This window comes from Sander vitreus, chromosome 9, assembly GCF_031162955.1.
Source record: "Sander vitreus isolate 19-12246 chromosome 9, sanVit1, whole genome shotgun sequence".
NCBI lineage: Eukaryota > Metazoa > Chordata > Actinopteri > Perciformes > Percidae > Sander > Sander vitreus.
In genome coordinates, this window is record NC_135863.1 from 31,536,210 (window position 1) to 31,556,828 (window position 20,619).

The 20,619-nt window shown below is 42.7% G+C and overlaps 1 protein-coding gene across 4 annotated transcripts in view; it reads left to right on the forward strand.

Moving 5' to 3' along the window:
• Positions 1–262: 262 nt before the first annotated feature.
• The window catches only part of lnx1 (ligand of numb-protein X 1), a 47,345-nt gene continuing 26,988 nt past the window's right edge, over positions 263–20,619 (forward strand). For 2 of the 4 annotated variants that reach the window (XM_078259716.1, XM_078259717.1), the window contains exons 1-2: positions 263–554; positions 6,502–7,010. In XM_078259716.1, the coding sequence (XP_078115842.1) occupies positions 6,595–7,010 (416 nt within the window). In that variant the 5' untranslated portion in view covers positions 263–554; positions 6,502–6,594. Of the gene's footprint in view, positions 555–6,501; positions 7,011–13,834; positions 13,942–20,619 lie in introns of those variants that run through there. The other 2 variants (XM_078259718.1, XM_078259719.1) reach the window with 1 other exon arrangement.

A 20,619-nucleotide genomic window follows, 5' to 3' on the forward strand; every position in this document is an offset into this window, starting at 1 on the left:
AGTGCCTGTCAGAACTTGTAGCTCAATCTGCTGGTGCCCTTTTACAAGACATTTCAATATTTCATTAATAAAAGAAATTGTGTTTTGTTTGTTGTGCTGAAAAATGTCTCAACTGTTCATTTCCTAACCCTCCATTCTACCTTGTATGTGTCCACTCCACTTCATAGGACATTCCAGTTTCCCCCAAACTCCCAGAGCAGGTTTGGGCAGTTCTCCTGTTTACCTTTCCTCTGGCTCCGCCCCCTCTGCTCTGCCACTTCCTGATCACCTTGCCCCTGATTGAGGTGAGCAGCTTCTGAGCTCACACAGTCTTCTCCACTTTGGGTTGTAAAATTCCCTCAAGACCGGCACTCGTATACAATTTCTCCACTTAAAAACAGGCAGCCAATCGGCAGGCTCGGTGACTGGGACAAAGTCCTCTTCACTGAGTCATTGAACTGTCCTTTGCCCGCCTCCCCCCCTCTCTCTGAAAGGTTTAATGTTACACCCTCTGTGAGGCTTTACCTGTCCAGGTGAACTGCTCTGCTGAAAGTCAACGTTGCTCATGAAGCCATGTAAGTACTTTCCCCACTCCAAGTTGGTTTTGTTATCAGAAATGTGGTTGTTAATTGTCTTAAACACTCCAACAGTGCAACTTTGTCAGTAGTTACAAAACGTGTTTCCAGTGTCTTTTGCTGGTCTGTGTTATTTGCATGGGTTTCACTTGCACTGAATCCCTGTGTGAGTGTTTACTTCACTTTACATGCTTATAATGATGTTTTCTGTGTAGATTTACTGTTAACTATGTGTGTGTGATTGCTAATCTCAGCATGTCAGTTAGTGTTGGGTACAGTCTATGCTGATCTAGTCAGTCATTCTGATATTAGAGACACTTCACAGAGCTTCCCATCTGCCCGCAGCTGTTCTCCCAGAATGAGGTGTCAGGTCTGGCTCAAACTCACGTAGAGATATGCTACGGACTCAGAGAGGGACCAGCATACCCAAACATACAAACACAAGAGCCTTGAGGTTATTTAAGGGTAGTTACATTATGTTATGTAATACATGTAGAGGAATGACTCGTGATGGGAATCTTGATAGGATGCTTATTGTCTAACACTGTAATTTACATCCTAATTAATAGTAAGGAGAGGTTTCAGGTATTAATGTGTCCTGTTATATACAGTAGAAGTACTGCTTGATTTCCACTGTTTGGTTTTTTGATGTGTGTGGTTATGAAACAGATGTCTGCAGAAAAGGTTAAAAAAAATGGCTTACTGGAATTTTCTGTGTTTCAGGGACATGTTTGAACACAACAGACTATGCTGTACTGTGTGAGTGTGTGAGTGTGTGTGTGTGTGTGTGTGTGTGTGTGTGTGTGTGTGTGTGTGTGTGTGTGTGTGTGTGTGTGTTAGATTTGACACATTCTTTATGCCTATAACTCCAGGCTTCCACATGCTTATTTGTGCTCAGGGTCCGTGTTTATTGAGCTGCTTGGATCAGCACGCCATTCAGATTTTTATGATCTGATGATAAACTGATATGTTCACGATGAGCAACTTCTTGTTCAGCACTCCCACTCTGGCCAGTAATTGTGCTGCTGAACGAGCGTGGGCCCTGTGATTGTGTGTCGGCCTTCAAATGAGTTTGTTTCATTACATGACTCACAGAGCAGTTTGTAGTCTTGTCAATGTGAGCCCACACCTCCCACAACTGAAATCTGTGTCTGTCGAAAACACGCTGTGGCATGAATTTCAGTACGTGGCAGCACATGAAAATCTAATCTGCAATGATTAACAAACTAGATATGCAAAAGAGAACTGTATGCCATTTAATCCAGCGTTCTTCGCTCGCATGCACTTGTCTGATTTGGCTGACTGCGCCTTTTTGCTCCGAGGGTGTGTTTGGTTGATTTATACTCTACAGATATGATTGATTGTGTTGAATGTGAGGAGTGGTTATGTACATAGCAACATGCTAGTTTAGTGTGGACAGTGAGAGTGCCGACACGGACACATTTAGTTTATCATTGGGTTGTTATTTTACATTCAATCGTTAGGAAAAAGAGCTGACGTGGCACAGCCTTGTATCATTATCACCTCGTCAAGTCATGCCAGATCACAGGAGAGTAGGCTGAGAGTTAATTACCAGCTGTATTTACATAAAATGTGCAATGTGTGAGGAAGAAGATGTACGCTATCTTAGATAAGTAACGCTCCTACAGTCTGATCAATAGCTGAAAAGGGACTATTGAGCCAAAGCTTGACTTGAAAGATGAACCGATTAGTTAATCGATAATTAGTTAACTATTAAATTCGGGTTGAGTTACTTTTAAAAAAAAACTTCTCTGATTCCAGCTGCTTAAATGTGAAAAATGTTTAGTTTATCCAGGCATCTGTCAGTGAACTTAATATATGAGTAGTGGACAAAACAAGACATTTAAGGATGTCATCTTTGGGCTTCGGAAAACAGACAGGGATCGTCCTTCTTCAACATTTTGTGACATTTTAGAGATCAAACAACTTATCGATTAATCGACTATGAAAATAATCGGTAACACTTTACTTGAAGGTATCTACATAAGAGTGACATGACACTGTCATGAACATGAACTCTAACTCTAACCATAACCCTAACCCTAACTTGTCATGACAAAAACCGAATGACACTGTCTGACAGAAGCGCTATGTCATAAACGTTTATGACTTGTTTATAATGTTTATGACACGTTCATGACCGTGTCATGTCACTCTTGTTTAGATACCTTCAAGTAAAGTGTAACCAAATAATATTTAGTTGCAGCCCTACTTGACATGACTTTGGTTCAAAGACAAAGGAAGCACTTTTTCCTTGGTGTCGTATTTACAATCCAAACAGCTGCTTGTTCTTTCACTTTGTGATCAAAAGTGAAATAGAAAATGTGGACAGACTGCAGCCCAATTCAAAACCTCACACCTAATGCTTGTTATATTGTACTGCAGGTGTAGCTATTCATAACACATCAGTAATGTTTGGTTAAGGCTCAGCCTATCAGCTCTCTGTTACTGTCTCTCTAGAGCAATGCGTAGCCTTCCGACAGGACTGCTGTGGCAGTGTTGTCTTGTCACTTCAGGGATTAGCAACGAGCCAGAGAGAGCTGATGCTCCTCAGGCATGGGCGTCCTCTGCCAGTGTCTGTTTGAGTGGGCGTGTGAAGGCATGCATGTGTGCGTATCTCTGCATGTAGGTGCGTGCATTTGTGTGCCGGGAAAGTGTAGTTACTGTGTTATTCTCATTCCAAACACACATTTTTATGGTTAATGGATTCCACTCAGGCTGTGAGTAGTAAGATGTCATCCATTTAGTTTCAGACTAAACTGGCGTACATTCTGATCCATTTACTATAACGTTTTTTTGTTAATGTGTAGTTATATTTTCTCTTTTATTAACACCAAAGTCTCCCAGGAGAGCAAAGAGAACAAACTCAAAAGAGATTATGTTATCCTGTTCTGATCAGGAGTTGTAGAGAATATCAAACCACCTTCATTTTTCATTGAATCTTTGAATCACTTTTTTTCCCTTCATTTTCTGCTCCTGCTGGCAGATATTTGCTCTCTCTCTCTCTCTCTCTCTCTCTCTCTCTCTCTCGCTCTCTCTCTCTCTCTCGCTCTCTCTCTCTCTCTCTCTCTCTCTCTCTCTCTCTCTCTCTCTCTCTCTCTCTCTCTCTCTCTCTCGCTCTCTCTCTCTCTCTCTCTCTCTCTCTCTCTCTCTCTCTCTCTCTCGCTCTCTCTCGCTCTCTCTCGCTCTCGCTCTCTCTATCTCTCTATCTCTCTATATCTCTCTCTCTCCATCCCTTTCTGTGTCTAGCTTTCCCTGCGTGGCGATGAAAGTGTTCTGCTCCGTAGATCAGGCCAGACCTCAGACTCAGCAGGTGCCACAGTCTGTGATGAATCAGCCATGTTACCGCAAGGTCTCGGTGGGAAAGTTCATCTTTGTTAAGCCTCTTCTTATTGGCTGTCCCTCCCCTCCCAAACACACCAAAGACACTGAGCTAATATGGCTGTCACAACTCGCCATGCGCCCTCCTTATATTGCTTATGTAAAAAAAGAAATGAGGGCGACCTGTTTGTTTTGACAACTCGCCGGTTACTCAGTGGATTTTTATGTTGTACGTGCGCGGTCATATTTGTTGGAATTAGCACATCGGGAGGCACATCAAAGTGCATTGTTTGCTATGATTCTATTTAGAATGTTAATAAGTTTAAAGGTAATGTATCCAATTAAACTAGAACAAGCATTTGGATAACATTTGTATATTATAGACTCCAAACACAAGTTATGTTCCAGTTTTTATTTTTTTTTATTTATTTTTTTAACAAGATCTAGTGTCTCATTTAGCAGCCAAGACCCAACAGTGGGTCCAGAAACAAAGCTTGTGGAGTGCCAACATGATGGCTGTTGCCAAGGTGACGTGTGTCTGACTGAGCCCATCTGTTCGTGTCCATGTGCTCGAGGAGCCTGCCTGTTTTGGGTATGACGTGCACACTGGCACGCTCGCAGTGTCGAGCACAATGTAAACCTGTGTGTCAGTAAAGCCATGTCACATCCCGCAGCAGTGATGTGTGTTTGTCATGTACAGCGAGCGAGTGCTACAGACTTACCTGTGTCTATCCGTCTCTACACTTGCTGCTGAGATGAACAGTGTTGACGTTCCTGCATCCACAGATGAAATCTCAGTAGTTTGATATCACTTCTCTGTGCCTGTGGAGGAAATCTAACAATGTGTGTACTGCAGTACACATTATGTGCTGCTGTTGTTCATGTGTGTGTGTGACAGAGAAGCTCTGCTCCGGCAACACAGCCTATGAATATTTTCACACCCTGTTTACTTGACATGATAACTGTGGCTGCCGTCTCCCGTTCTTCAGTGGTGGAAAGTACATTTACTGATGTACTGTACTTAACTTTAAAGTAACTTAAGTATAACTTTCAGGCACTTGTACATTACTTTACTTCCATTTAATGCTACTTTATACTCTACCTTTTCATATAATAAACCGGTGGCTCCCAACCTTTGCGGCCTTACTCTATTTACTTTAGTATAAAACTGTGTCACTTGTCCAGTGTCAGATGTCTATGAATTGTTATAATAGTATATAGTATATTGTTATAGAAGTATTAATAACCTTTCAAGGACCAAAGAGGTAAAATTATCATACTTCAAACCAAAACAACAAATACTAAAAAAAATAAGGTAGATTTGTGAAGCAGGACTTTATTTTTTCTCTTTTTCCACCCCATTACTCATCTCAAGACCCATCTGATTTATCTTGTGATGCTTTTAATGGGCCTGATCCCTAGTTTGGGAACCACTGGACTAAACTATATACTTGTTAAAACTACCTCCACCTCAACCAGCTACAACAGTTAAATGCATGCATCAGAATTAACAAACTAATAATGTCATATATAATAATTAGGGCTGTCAATCGATTAAAAAAATGTAATCTAATTAATTACATACTCTGTGATTAATTAATCGAAATTAATTGCATACATAATTAACGGTGCCTGAACCGATACTTTTTAAGAAAGTAAAAAAAGAAAAGAAAACAAGGGTACTAAACAACAGTTGGTGACCTTAAAGAACGGCTTGTTTATTGCTAAGGCCATATGGTCAAAATTAAATGATTTAATAATAATGTATAACAATAACAATAACTTATTTCACTAGTAAATTGTTTTTGAACGACAAAAACAACCACCAGATGGGAAATGGACATTTATAATAACTTCAAATGCACCACGAGGCTGTAGTTTACCAGTTTCATTGAATGCACCGTCTGTGTTGTTTCTCCAACGGCAGCTGCAGATTGTTACATCCCGGTGTTGAATCCTCTACAGTGAAACAGTCACACTTTACACCGTTTAGCGTTAGCTGTCAGCATTTTAACCCTGTTTAATCCAGCTACTAGCTAGGCTAACGTTAGCTGCTGTCGAGTATTGTGTTAGCTAGCATCACGTGCAGCGGTGTTTGTGTTGCCTGTTTCGTCTTCAGAGCATCAGAGAGAAGAGCAGACATATCAGTGGCACCAGATTTCGGTAGCCAGGGTTGGCAGGAAGAAGATTTTTACAAGTAAATGTTCCAATTAATAATCCAGGCAGAACATTCTCGTCTCCCTCCTTCATTTTACAGTCCAATGGTGCTAGAACGCTCCAGGTCAAACCTCAATATGGAATGGATTAATCTGCGTTATTTTAACATGTTATTTTTTTTCAGATTAATTAATTGAAATTATCGCGTCATTTTGACAGCCCTAATAATAATATATCAGTGATGAGACATTTCACTGCACAACCAGTACCTTTACTCACATTTTGCTGATAATACTAATGTATTTGTACTGGAGTAGGATTTTGAATGCACGTCTGTTGCTTGTCATGGAGTATTTTTACACTGTTGTATTGATTGTAAGTAAAGGATACCCATGAGTACTTCCTCCACTACTGCCTCTCTTACACTATGTTCCTTTTCCTCCCATAGTTCCCCACACATCTCGGTTGCTAATGACTTCCTCACTGGATCCAACAAGACATCCTGAGTATCCAGGAGGAAAGTACACAGCCTGAAGTTGCCATGGAGATGGCTGGAGCATCTGCTCCACCCCTTTCCCCCTCAGAGTTTGGACTGTTGTCTCCACCCCCTGACCTGTGCCCCTCATGTGGCCACAGCCACCAGCTGGAGGAGAACCATGAGTACCTCTACAAAGACGAGGTGGACGACGACCTCATCTGTCACATCTGTCTGCAGGCGCTCATCCGGCCCCTGGACACACCCTGCGGACATACCTACTGCGGGGAGTGTCTTACCAACTTCCTGCTGGAGAGCGACTTCTGCCCAGTGTGCCGCACGTCCCTCATGCTGCAGAGCTGCAGGAAGCCCAGCCTGCTGGTGCACAAGCTGCTGGACAAGCTTGCTGTGGCTTGCCCCTTCACCGACCATTGCACTGAAACTCTGGCCCGTGGTGAACTGGAAGACCACATCAAGAACAGGTAGGATGGAAGAAGCACCGTTTAATGAATCCCAAAAATAAGGTAAAAGCAGTTCTCATCCAGCATTATTACTTGGCTTGGTTGAATTCTCGATTGAGAATTGATCTATGATTGGTCAATCACGGCATTCTGTAGTCTGCTATTACTGTATAACAAACCACTGCTAGGTTTAACCATAGACAGTAAAAGAATGGACAATGGGACGCCGTTGTTTTCCACGGAGACCAGTGAAGTCTATTAGAAGCACTTTCCCGGTGACGGCTGAGCGTTACTGAGCAGCCTCCAACTGAGCTTGAAGACGTAGATGTGACGTGAGCAACCTGTCTGAAAGTTGTAAGTCTTCTTGTAGCTGTGCCAAGAGAAATCTCAATCATTCCCAATCTAGCAGAGACGGAGAGCGTAGGTATATGTAAGGAGATAACATAGACACAGGCTAATTATTGATCACTAAAATGCTAGTTAACATTAGTAATTAAACATAAACAGCTAATGTAAGTCCAAACTGCCTGAGAGCTTCTCCTGTACTATACGGTAATTCCTCTACTATGAGACAGTAAGTCACTTGGTTATGACACAATTGTTAGCCTATTTTTATAAAAACGTCTGCTACGGAGCCATAACGTGAGATACAAGGTAATGGAGCCTTTTATACATTGTCGTGTTTCTTTAGAAATAAACAACGGACAAATAGAGTCTTTAAACGCTTCAGATGTAAAGTTATTCACTGTCAAAGTGGCACCAGAATGAATGGCAGTCAATGGGATGCTAACGGGAGGTGATGGCTTGATAGCAACAAAATGGCTCCATAGGAGCTACGCTTTGCGGAGGCTGGCTTACCCCCTTGAGTATAACAGACCATTGCTAAGTATAACAGACCATTGCCATGGACAGAATATTGATCATAGACTCTGGCGGACCATTTTTTTGGTCAATTTGTGCTTATACGGAGCTCAAACCAATGATCAGCAGATCCCAAAGAGAGACGGTTGAGGAAATTGGGATTGCTTACAGCGCTAATGGCAACTGTGCAAACTCACTCACCAGAGCGACTTGGCTTCCGCTGGAGCAGTGCTTGTCAGTGGTAAAGTTAACCGTCCCAATCGGGACGCAGGCGTCACCAGTGGGTAACCTCTGTATGAGTAGCTGTGTTTTAAGGTATATAATAAGCGGGATAATGTAGAGCGAGCCAATTATTATTGCGAATTGAACTCCTTTAGGTTCAGATTAAAGACCCAGGTCCTGCATCACCCTGCCAGGGTTCTAATTCGCAATTCTGACCGGCTCACTCTACATTATCCTTTACGCATTTGCAGGCCTATAACTGTATTTTCCATTAAAGAAACTAAGATATCATCAGTGCTCTTATTAAACAAGTAAGCAAGAAGTGAGTTTCTTTCTTTATGTTTTTTTCTCTCTCCTATTTACCCTTGCTCTGGTAGAAGCTACAATGACCTGCAGTAATTACACACTCTAGGTTTCCCACCCTCCTCTGCCCATCGCCATTAACCCACAGCTCCAGTCCCAAAGAGGAGAGTTCTTCCTCTAACCCAACTTTCATCTAAACAAGGCCCAGCACCTCTGTTTATATATCATTAAAAGACAGTTCTTTGGTTTCTCTCAGTCTGGATCTGTTTTCATTAATGCTCATTAATACTCCTCTAGCCCAAAGGCCTCTGGGATAATTAGTGCATCTCGCCACACATTACACACAAGCAGCAGAGTGTTTCCTATTCATTTGCACTTTATAAAACTCTGTAAACTCTTTTTCCTGCCCCTTCTTTCTGTCTTATTTCCCACCACCAACATGCACGCATTGTCTCTGCTTCTTGTCTTTCTTACACCTTCTTTTCTACCCCATCCTTCCCTCTATCTTTTTCACCACCTTGCTCCATTATCTCCCAGTCTTTTCCTTTATGTAGTTTGAGTGTCATAATGAGGTGTGGAGCTCTGAGGCCGACTCCCAGAAGGATTCAGCAGTTCTCCCATAGTTTGAAGGTGTTATCTGTGGAGGTGAGAGGCCACGTCCAGAGGGACGACTCTACACAATGTGATGTGAAAAAGTTTCTGAAACTTCAACATTTTTATTCTGTTCACTTTTTAATACATGTGAACAGTGTGTATTTTTAATACATTTTTACACATTTTAATATGGCCCACTGATTGTGACTACACAGTATGTGTTTAATAAGTTAATTATTATTGTTGGCCTAGTATTTGTTAAGTTTTAACATGTGCAGGTGACTGATTGTTGGATTGATCAACCAAACATTGGACTTTACTGACCGAAAGTCAAAGTGGGTTTCTCATAGCCAAAAATGTTCCCAAAAAATAACTAAGTTGTCATTATTTCCACCATGACACCAAGGGTCTCGTAACCATAACAGAATAGTCATTTTAACCCAAACCATGATCTTTCCCAAAGCCTAACCAAGTCATTCATGTGCCTAAACCCAATCAAACCTGAACTATATCCACATTTGTTAGGTGCATGCTATTCTTTTTATAACATCTTTTCTGTATCCAGACATAGAGATACATTTCAAGACTGGTGATATGTAAATGACATCATACTTCCCTAAGCTATCTCACTGTGAGTATTTTTGTGGCCATGATGTCAGTGCACTCTGTCTCTGGCCATACCCCAGAATCTGGCAAAGGGTCAGGAGTTGTAATGACTGAGACAGCCATCTGGTCAGAGATGATTTCATACTCATGTAATCATTCATGACCTTTATTGGCCTTTGGTTAGAGAAATCAGTCATTCTGGAAACAACCAGTGCAATAAAGTACAAAATCTAAACCATTTGAACAACGGTATTTCTTATCCGCTATGTTTCTTTGTCCTGTAAGGGCTTGCACAGATGACTGCTCAGGTATTTTCTTCTATTTAGCTATTTAGTTAAGTGTGACTACATGTAGGCTACACGTGCTGCTTAAAACAGGTTTTCTCTTCTCTGAACGTCTCTTGCTCTCATATATTTTGTGTTAGTCAAATTAATTTACCCAGAGCACCATGTGTGTGTTTTACTGATGTTCTGCCTTGAGCATGATCGTGTTTCTTTTTTTCTTCTTCCTCCTTTTTGTGTGAAAATGTACTTGTTTTCAAGTACACTTTCAAAGCACACTGGGAGTCCTTAAAAGCTTATGCGAAAATTTGGAAAAGAAATGAGAGTTCTTAATGAATGTGGCAGTTACTTTTCTATGTGACCTTTGTTTGTATGAGAGATACAAACAGAGAATGAGAGGGGAAAAAAGAGAGACCTGCCAACTAAGGTGGCAGGGGGATAAGCTAACCTGCTAATCACGTTAGTCCCATGTTACCTTGGGTGTGACTTCCGGTTATTCCTCTCACTCAACCAGCTTTTGCGAGAGTTAGTGGTATGCTGCATGTGTCTTATCTCTTCTTGATTTGAAAAACACCTTAAAAGGGATAATATGGTCATACTTGTGCCTTGTACTACCAAGGGGTGAAAGGACAACCTCGAGAAGTAGACTCATAACAAACTAAGTTAGCTTAGCGTTAGCTAAAAGGTTATGAAGTTGAGGGATAAGATATGCTGTTTGCAGCGGCACCAACAATACAAACTGAATTTGTGACTTAAAAAGTGTGTCAAATACATGAAAAGGGATTGTTACTGTCAGTGATGGTACTGTTTCAGTAGGCTCTTTTCATGTTTGCTTTTAAATAGCCTAGACAAGATTGTGTCTCACCTGCTTTAACAAAACACGCCTGACCTTATTAAGTGTCAGTTCTTAATAGAAGTACTGCTAAGCCTCTTTTCAGATTGTTCATTGATTCACCGTCAGTAGCAACGGAAACAATAAAGAAGCTAATTGGGCAGAACAATGCAACTTATCCCAACTTATTAACATTTTAGCTAACGTTAAGCTAATATAGTTTGCTCTGTAACCCAAGGCCACTTCTTCAGGTCGTCCTCCCATTCCTCTGTTGTAGAGGGCAGAGGTAAATCACATTTTCCGTTTAAGATGTGACAGGTGTTCCCACATTATTTATTTCCTCAAAAAGATCTAAGAAAAGAGAAAAGACATCTGTAGCATACGTGTTATTATGGATCCTCACTTCTAGGCAAGTCCCGCAGCTTGATTGGTTGGGGTTAAGCATTGACCTTGAGTGGTTAAGGTTAGGATTGCCCATTGGTCAGGGGATAGGACCTGAACAAATCGGGTTACGTTACCTTGGACACCTGGCCAATAGTAGTGTGTAAATGCTATTGAAGGACAGGTCTTGCCTAGAAGTGGCATGGGTTCCATAATAACGCAGACGCTTCAGTAAAAGGAATAAGCAGAAATTGTTCCCATAATTCATGTAAGATATTGTGGTGCTAGGATTACCATCTGCTTATTTCTAAAGCATCAATAGCTTCCTCTTATTTATTCAATATAACATAAATGTACACACAGATAGGTCCGTGCGTACTGTATAACACTGTATTGCTCAGTTGTCTTGGTAAGGCATAATTCCAATAATGTATCTTTAAAAATACCCACTTTGAAATGACATAGGTATAAGCAATTGGATGCTGTGAGTGGAAAATCAACAGTAATAATTGGGGGAGAGTATGTGTGTATGTGTATGTTATGATGGTGTTTTTGTGAGTGTGAGTCAATATGCGAGTGAATGAAACGACTCCTGTGGGGGCAGACTGGTTTCTGTTCACAAACTGCATCCTGTCACAATCCAATTACGTTTCCATTTCCTGTGTGCCCTGTGGTCTTGTTGCTGTGCGCACTGTTCAAATACCGCAGGATAACTTATGCTTCAGTATGCACACATGCATTAACACACACACAAACGCGCCCGCACACACACACACACACACACACACACACACACACACACACACACACACACACACACACATTCAGCATTTAACTACTCTACCTCCATCCATGAAATATTCATTCAGACAGGGTATTTACACCAGTTAAGTTTCTTTCTGGAGGGTTGCAGGCAGCGGAGCGCTATGAAAATCAAGTGTGAGCTTTAAAAATAAAATTGACATGACTCTGTAGTTAGAATGAAATAGCTAAATAAATATCACTGGAAAGAGATTGAGGTTGAGATTTGACAGGATGAAATGAAAATAGATTAGCTGCAGTACTTCACATTCAAAGTTGTTACGGCATCATCTCTCCCTCCTGCTTTGTGTTTACTACAGAAAAAGACAGAGAGAGATGGGAGTGACAACAGAGAAGAGATTAAAAAAAAAAAAAACAGGAAGGGATGATAGAAGAAATAAATACGCACCTCAAACAGCTTTTAAATGTATCTTGTTTTTGTATTCCACACCTTCAAGTGAATGCCAATCACTGCCATCAACATGTATCAACACACACCTTTCTCCCATCACTTCCCAGCTGGAAGTGCTTCCCAAGATCCCTGCACAACCTATTAAATCAGGTAGTAATGATAGACAGGGTTAACCTTTGTTATTGTGCATCACCTATACCAATTTATCTTTCCCCCTCTCTTTGTATATACCCTGAAATTGAATGATTGTATGACTGACTGACTGACTGACTTACTGAAATGAATGAAATGTGCACTTGGACAGTGGTTCTCTCAAGATTTATTCCAAATCTATTTTTTTTTTCTTCTTTTTTTTTACCCCTGTCGTTCTCTTTTATGTCACTCAGAATAACAAGCCTCCATCAATGCAGAGAATATTGATTTGTCGGTGTGTTTTGGTCATGCTCTTTTTGTTTTTTTCCCACACATGGAAGGCAGATTCTTTTAAGCAATCAGACCAATCTGCTGCACAGGGAGCAGTCCATCGTTGGAGAGGAGGGGTGAGGGCTTGGAGGCAACATATTTTCCTCCCTCCTCTCTATCCTCCCCCTTCATGGACCAACATATGTGGAGGCAGGGGGAGGTGAATGCAGAGGGTGTGTGTGTGTGTGTGTGTGTGTGTGTGTGTGTGTGTGTGTGTGTGTGTGTGTGTGTGTGTGTGTGTGTGTGTGTGTGTGTGTGTGTGTGTGTGTGTGTGTGTGTGTGTGTGTGTGTGAGTGTGTGTCTAAGTGTGTGCGTGTGTGTACGAGGTGTGAAGAGGGCAGAGCCAATCAGAGCAGCACCCAGTACCTCTCCCCCCTTCTGTCTTTGTTTGGTCTGCTCCATCTCCCCCCTCGGTGGTTTCTGCTGCAGTATAAGTCACAGCCTGCGCTGTTCTCTCTGACATACACGCACACATGCACGCGCGCACACCGATGGAGACAGACAAGCACACACACGCATACAAGCGCAAATCCTCTTACAACTCGCCAGTGCCCAGAGCAGATTAAAGGGCTGCATATCTCAAATTGTATTCCAAATGTGCCACCTTTGCATGGGTCTCCTTCCTCTTCTTCTTGCACTTTCTCCTCTTCCTCCTGAGCCACAACGGGACTTCTGCTCTGCGCCTGCCTCTGCTGCTTCTTCCTCCTCCTCCGTTTTCGTCTTCAACCTCTGGCAAGTGGCCCGTTTGCCTCTGCAGCTGAGATGACCAGGCAGCCAGCCTGAGGCAGAAGAAGAAACTGCCAAGCTCACAGACACAGAGGTAGAGAGGTAGAGAGAGAAAGAGAGAGGGGGGGGGAACTAGAGGGAAAGAAAGAGGCTGAAAAGGTAGGAAGTGAAGGATTAATTCTGATCCGAGAGCCCCTCAGGAGAAGGAAGGCAGGCGAGGAAGTTGGGGAGGGGGAGCGAGGGTCAGCACGGCCAGTTTCGGAGAATTGGAGGTGGAGGAGGAGGACGGGGAGGAGGGGGGTGTAGAAGAGGAGAAAGCTACAGTGCAGAGAGGAGAGAAAGAGGGGGAGAAGAGAGGGAAAAGAGCCGAGCGTTGACCATGAAGGCTCTGTTGCTGCTGGTCCTGCCCTGGCTCAGCCCGGCCAACTACACAGACAATTTGGGCAACCTGCACATCCTCTATTCTGAGCTGTGAGTACAGTTAACACTCAGCCTCCTCGTGCATCCTTTCACCAACATCACCCCATCTCTCCCCCTCCATCAACAGCTCATGCAGCTGTTACTGTAATATCATTGTTCATGTCTTTCACTTTTTTGTTTGTGTGTTTTTGCAGTACATCCATGCGTTTTTGTGTGTAACTTCTAATATTTACATTTTGATCCTCACTTTAAGAGTTACGGTGTGCCTCTGTAGTGTGAAAATGATCATAGAATTGCTTCCTAATGCCCTGGTCATTGGTCGTTGTGGCACTGGGGATGCAGTAGAGCCAGCAGGTAGGGCTTTGTGCTGTCCAGGACAGTTTGGATGCTACGGCACTGCAGCATGGCATCTCTCTCTATCTCTCTCTACCTCTCTTTAGTGACATGTGAGTGTGTCTGTGACAGCTGTATTGATTTGAGCAAAATGTCAGTACACGTTTAGCTCACAGTTGTAGGCATTATACACTGTTTACACTGTGTGTGTGTGTGTGTGTGTGTGTGTGTGTGTGTGTGTGTGTGTCATTCAACATACAGACGGTTGTAACCACGGTGTGTTTGTTTGTGGAATAGGCTTTCACCTCAGCATTAAAAATTCATAGCTGGCTACTCTTAGTACTTACTGCATCACATCTGTTCAAGCCTTTATATACTGTACACATAATCTTTGTTGAATTTAAAATCCCCATCAGTGCGTAAAACAACGCATAAAGAACACACCTGTTGGTGGACATTTTCACAGCCTTTCCTTAAAATTGATATTTTATCGGTTACATCACCATTGACACATAGATGCACGTCACGCTGGGAATTGTTATTGAATTTTGACACCATGGAAACAAACCTCTCATGGGGTGTGTCAACATTAGGGCTGCAACTAAGGATTATTGTCAAATTAGTCTGGTCTGTCTGACTATTTATGCAAAAATATATGAATCATTTAGTTAAAAAGATGTTGAAAATTGTGAGAAATGACCATTGCAATTTCTCAGCGCTCAAGGCGACATCTTTGCATTGCTTGTTTTGCCCAACCAACAGTCCAGAACCCAAATATATTCGGGTTACAGTGATAGAAAACGATGGAAGATAGTGATAGAAGACGGAAACAGCAAATCCTCACATTTTAGAAGTGTATCAAAATTGTCAACTTATTGAATAATTTACTGATCATTTTAGCAGAAGCCAACAAAGCAGCAGACAAAATATCTTTTTACACCACACAATACATCACACTATCTGGCTCCTCTTCTTCTGAGCTGTTTCCTACTCTTTATTGTCCCTCAGACGCTCTTTGTGTGGGAGTTATGTTGACTATATTCAGCAGCACCGTGTGAAGCCAGGGATCTCTGATCCCCATGCTGGTCTACCACTCCTCTCTTCAGTCTGACAGAAATGTCCCATTATACTGCATGAACACATGAAACAATGGAGCGCCTTGCAAATCCCCTCATTTCATTGTATTCTCCCTCCACTGAGTGGGACTTTAGCTCCTGCATACAACCAAGAGCCCATATTGGACAGCAGTGGATGCCAAAAGGAGGCGAGGAGGGAGAGGGAAAGAAGGGGCAACGTACTGTAGGTAAATGGACTGAATGGGTTGTAAGAAGAGATGTAGCAGAGATGAAATCCTTACATAGGATCATATACAGGGAAGAATGGGAGGAGGACGCAGTAAAAAAGGGAATTGAAGTTTATGAGCGGTTGGTTCAGGGACGTACAGCAGAGAGGAGAAGGGAGATGAGAGGAGACAGGAGGTTGTAAGGTCACTTCCTGTGCCTGGCCTCCATCTGGCCATACATACGGCTGCCATGGTGATGCTCCAGCACGCCCAGTACAGTATGTGGGTCATATCAATGAGGGGTTGTGTGTAAATAAAATTATCAGATTTGCCCACCGAGTTAGGAATACTCAGTCAGTCAGACAGAGAGAAAGTGTGTGTGTGTGTGTGTGTGTGTGTGTGTGTGTGTGTGTTTCTGTTCTTGTGACAGTGAGGTTTTTTGCTGATTATGACATGACAAGGAGAGAAACCGGGAGCAGACAAATGCGGACGTGGTGTTTTTCTGCCTGGCTAGAGAGCAGTGGAACACCATTTGTCTTTATCCATACTGTTGACAGTAGCAGCCTCCAGCTCCCCCCCCCAGTGTTGTCACCACCGTCTCTGCCTGCCTCTATTTTTCCTGCCGCCTTTCTCCCCACCCCATTTCTCCCTCCCCTCCGTTCTTTTCTGATTTCTTTCACTTTAATGTGATTACTACAGTGAGTTTATATTGCGTGGGAAAAAATGAGAGTGGCTGCAATCTGTCTTACTCACACATAACTGAGAGTAGGCTTGTATACAGACTATATTGGCTATGCGCGTGGTGTAGATGGTGCTAACAATGCAGGCGGAGAGTAAATGTTTCTCTGTGATGAAATGCTTAATATGGTTACTGCCGTTTTACTCTGTCAGCATGAGCCAATAAAAAAAGCAGCACTGACACACACAGGAGAGCACCTAGATTGTTTTACTCCTTTTGTCACACACATACTAGTCTCGCATTGCCAGACCGCCTTCCAGGCAGCTAACCCTAACCTTAACTCTAAACATAACCATTGGCGCGCTGCCTGGGGGAGACGTTGGGGGCAAAAAACGCAAAAGACCTGCCAGACCTCGAGTAAGGTCTGGCTACAACACATATACATTCTAGGATAGGAGGAAAAAAACAGTCTGGGTTGTTTGCATTTCTTTAAACCAATCACAATAGTCTTGGGTGGGGCTAAGTTCCAGACGCAGCGACGGTGGCGCTGCAAAATGGACTCAGGAAGGAACTTCTACGTTTTAGTGGAACAGTTGCACCCACGAGAGAAAACGCCACATAAAATATTAAATAAACTGTTCACACAATACAGTAACGTGAGCTATTTATATAAGCTGGATGCATGGTTAAACATAATTTGCTCTTACCAGTGTAACGCCTTGTGGAACGTTGCTTTGTCCATGGCAATCCTGCCACTCTGTGCTGTAAATCTTTACAGTCATTCACAGAAAGAACCCAGCAGGTCTGACTTGTTGCACGATCCGAAATCTTTTTTTAAAACCTGCCATTTTAGTGTTTATCTTGCTTGCTCGAAGGCTGTTTTTGTTTACCGTAGCAAAGAAAGTTTTTGAGAGCAGCAACACACAGAGAGCGAAAATCATGCGCAGGATGTCAGGCTTCATCCTGGAAATGTACATCCGTTAATTCAGACTACTCCTACTGTAACACACATACACACACTCTTAAACTTTGTATTCCCTTCCCCCAGCCCACATGGCCTCCCTTGATGATCACAGTGCAGCGCTGTAGAGCATTAATGATTAATCTATGTTCATTTCTGGGCCTGTGCTGAGATGTCTTAAACACTATGATTAGCTTAGCTTCCGTCCTTTCAGCCCTCATCGAGGAGGTGTTTGATCACCAAATAGGATTAGCCACCCGGCCGCCACACGCTCGCTGGATATGAACAACAGGAGTAACTTGTGTACACCAGGTCCATCTCGAGTCAAAAGGCAGTGCACCACGCCATGCCCTCTTCGGCCTGGTGGCAGTTTTAAGCAGGGAGCAGGCTTCACTAATAAGAGTTTTGTTTGGATTAAATATTAATCGCTGTTCTGTGGTGAGGCAGCTCTCACTGTCATTGTATCAAGCAGGCCAGAAATACAGGGAGGGCCTGGGGGAGAGTTGCTGAGAGATACAAATCTGGCTAACAGCCTACTTCCGACCCTCCTGAACAACTTGCACATCTCTCTAAAAAGGAGATAACATTAAATCCGCTTAATTATTTCTTTTCATGGGACTTACAATATGAAGCACATTCAGTGAATCCGTCATGGGAGCATGTGTATGCATGGGAAGTCAAAGTCTACAAACACAAACACAATCGAGCATGAAAGGAAACAAGGACACATGTAGAGGACACACTGAAGTTGTTCACAAACAAACGTCTCACATTACGTGATATGCTTCACAGCAAACAAATATGCATTGAAGTACACTCGCCAGAACACACCATTTGACTATGTGTAATTGAAGAGCGCACATCGGATGTGTAAATACACAGTTTAAAAAGAACAGATGAATTATGGATGGATTCATTTATTCATGAACAGCAGTGAGTAGCAGGTCAAAGTGTTTACTTTAGCAGAGCTGCCCTCTCACATGTGTCTCTGCTCAAGCAGAAATATGGCACACCAGCAAGGCGGACAGGCATAAGTGTCAGCATGCAGATAGGGTTTGAAGGCAGGGTTGGGAACTATTTCCACTATACACTTCTTTATATATTGTTTGAAATGACTCTGAAAAAGGAGCGAAAAAGATCCGTCATCTGTAGCTGCTGTCATCCTGTTAAAACACCCACCAATCACAGCCTCGCAGTCCGCTTGGAAAGAACCAATGAAATGCCTCCTTGCCCTGCTGCATGTACTCTACCCCTCCCGTTTACGAGCCTGAGCTGAATGCACGTGGTCGCCAGTAGTCAGTTTGTTTTAAACATTCTTTATGATAATATTAGATGTTTGCTTACCGGTGAATGAGACATTAATTAAAACTGCGGTCCTTTCTCTGCTCTGCGCTGAAGCAGCGACGCAGCGGTGCTCGTGCACGTCTGTTAGTGGGTCAGAGCCCGCCGGCAGGGGGAGGGGTTAGCTGGAGTCCCCGAGGATGCTATGTAAAATCTTGCTAGCTTTTCACCATTACCAACCCTGCCTTTGAAGCTATCGTGCATTGATTATGTCGCCCCTATGAGGAATTAAATGGTACGTGTCCACTGTCAGAGTCATTTCTCCACTTCTGCCGACGTGCAATGCATTCTGGTAGTGTCGCGGAGACTTTGGAGAAGCAGGGTGTCAAGTTGCCCGCTCCTCATTTGCATAAAGTTGAATCCAGGCTACTTTATGCAAATGAGGAGCTGGCAGCTCAGCTTGCCGCCACTCAAAAGTTCATCTTCTAAACGGACCGATCAGCAACTGCATGGCCTATTTGGCGCATTAAAATGTTTTCAGAAACACATTTCAGTGAACAATTTTTGTAAAACAAGGGATTGTTTTTTAAAAGAGTAATGACAACAACACTGTCGGCACATCTGGATGACACAAGCCTCGCACCACCCCCACCCCTCCTCCACGCAGTTAAAAATGTTAAAAAACATGATGAGCTCTTCAGAAGATGTAATTTTTATGTCCTCTTCGTCTCCAAAGCTGAACGCCGCTGTTGTCCTCTCTCAGCGGTGACGTAAACCGCATCACTCGAGCTGCTGTGAGCAAAAGTCGCCGAATGGCACCATTTTCTGAACATAACCATACTGAGAAATACAGAGAGAGTTGTGTGGAGCTGATAGGCTTAACTAGCTTTGTAGCAACTCATTTGGCAATGGCTTGAATGTAACGGACGTACATAAATATAAAATAGTCGCGCACTATAGCTTTAAAGACAAGATTGAGTTTGGTGTTTTATACCAAAAGCATTTTACTAAACTTAAATATAAGACATTTGTTTCCGCAATGCAGTGTACTCTCATATCTGTGCTGAATCATTCACATCAAGTGCCCTACTTCCTCAGCCATATCCCTGAAGATGTGTGTATTGTGAAAATACTTGTCTGTTAACCTTTGCCTCTGGCTGGCTCAAAGTCCGGCTGGTGTTTGGGGTCTTTGAGGCACGGCATGTCAAACATGAATATTTTCTACAGTTTCCTGTCTGCAGCAGGCTTATCTGTAGGAGGGGATGTATATGGGCGGCCTGCAGAGCAGGGAGCCAGCAGAGTGGAACTGACAGCAGAGAGGACAGCAGCGTAGAGTTAATCTCTCACGTGAACGGTGCCCTACTGGGTGCCAGGGCTTTGGGTTCGGCTGACCAGTGCTGGCTGTGTTCCAGGCAGTTGTACCATGGCACGTGGATGTAGGGAAACCAGGACACTGCCGAATGCTAGTGTGGCGTAGAGCAGTGGTTCCCAACCATTTTGGTCAGCTGAATTTACATACCCCTTCATCGATTCCCAGTGTATGTTCCAAATGTGTAATTCTATACCATTCATTATATAAAAGTGGATATTGTTAAGTTTCTCATACAATTAAACTACCAATATTGGTTGGTTGGTTTGCTCAGCAACCGTACTACTACTAGGCTACTAATACTAAGAATGAATGTAATGATGAATATGTGACCAATCATCCACTAACGTTACTTTCAGCTAACTATTTTGACCATTTGTCCAGTGCTTATAACCAGAACCAAACAGAATCTGCAGAAGGAAAGACAAAAGCTGGGGGAATTTAGTGGACTGTTTTTTTCTGTTTGGGGTGGAGATGTGTTAACATTCTGAGTTTTTTTAATTTCTTTTTCTTTTTTTAAATCTGCAGAAAATTCTGAGTCTGCAGATTCTGTGTGGCCCTGCTTATAACTAATCATTTGAACTGTTTAACCATTACTGTTAGCTTTCTATTTCTACCATACTTTTAGCTACCTGTTCAAACTTCTGTGCTTCGCTCTTCGCTTGCTAACTAGTTTTCTCTTACAGTAACGGCAACATGCAGTGTTCAGCTGTTACAATTGACTTAATGTTAATATGTGGATACATTCTTTTAATCAAATCATAATTTTAAAATGTTAAAATGACAGTAGTTGGCTATAATCTTTCCATGTACCCCCTGGCAAC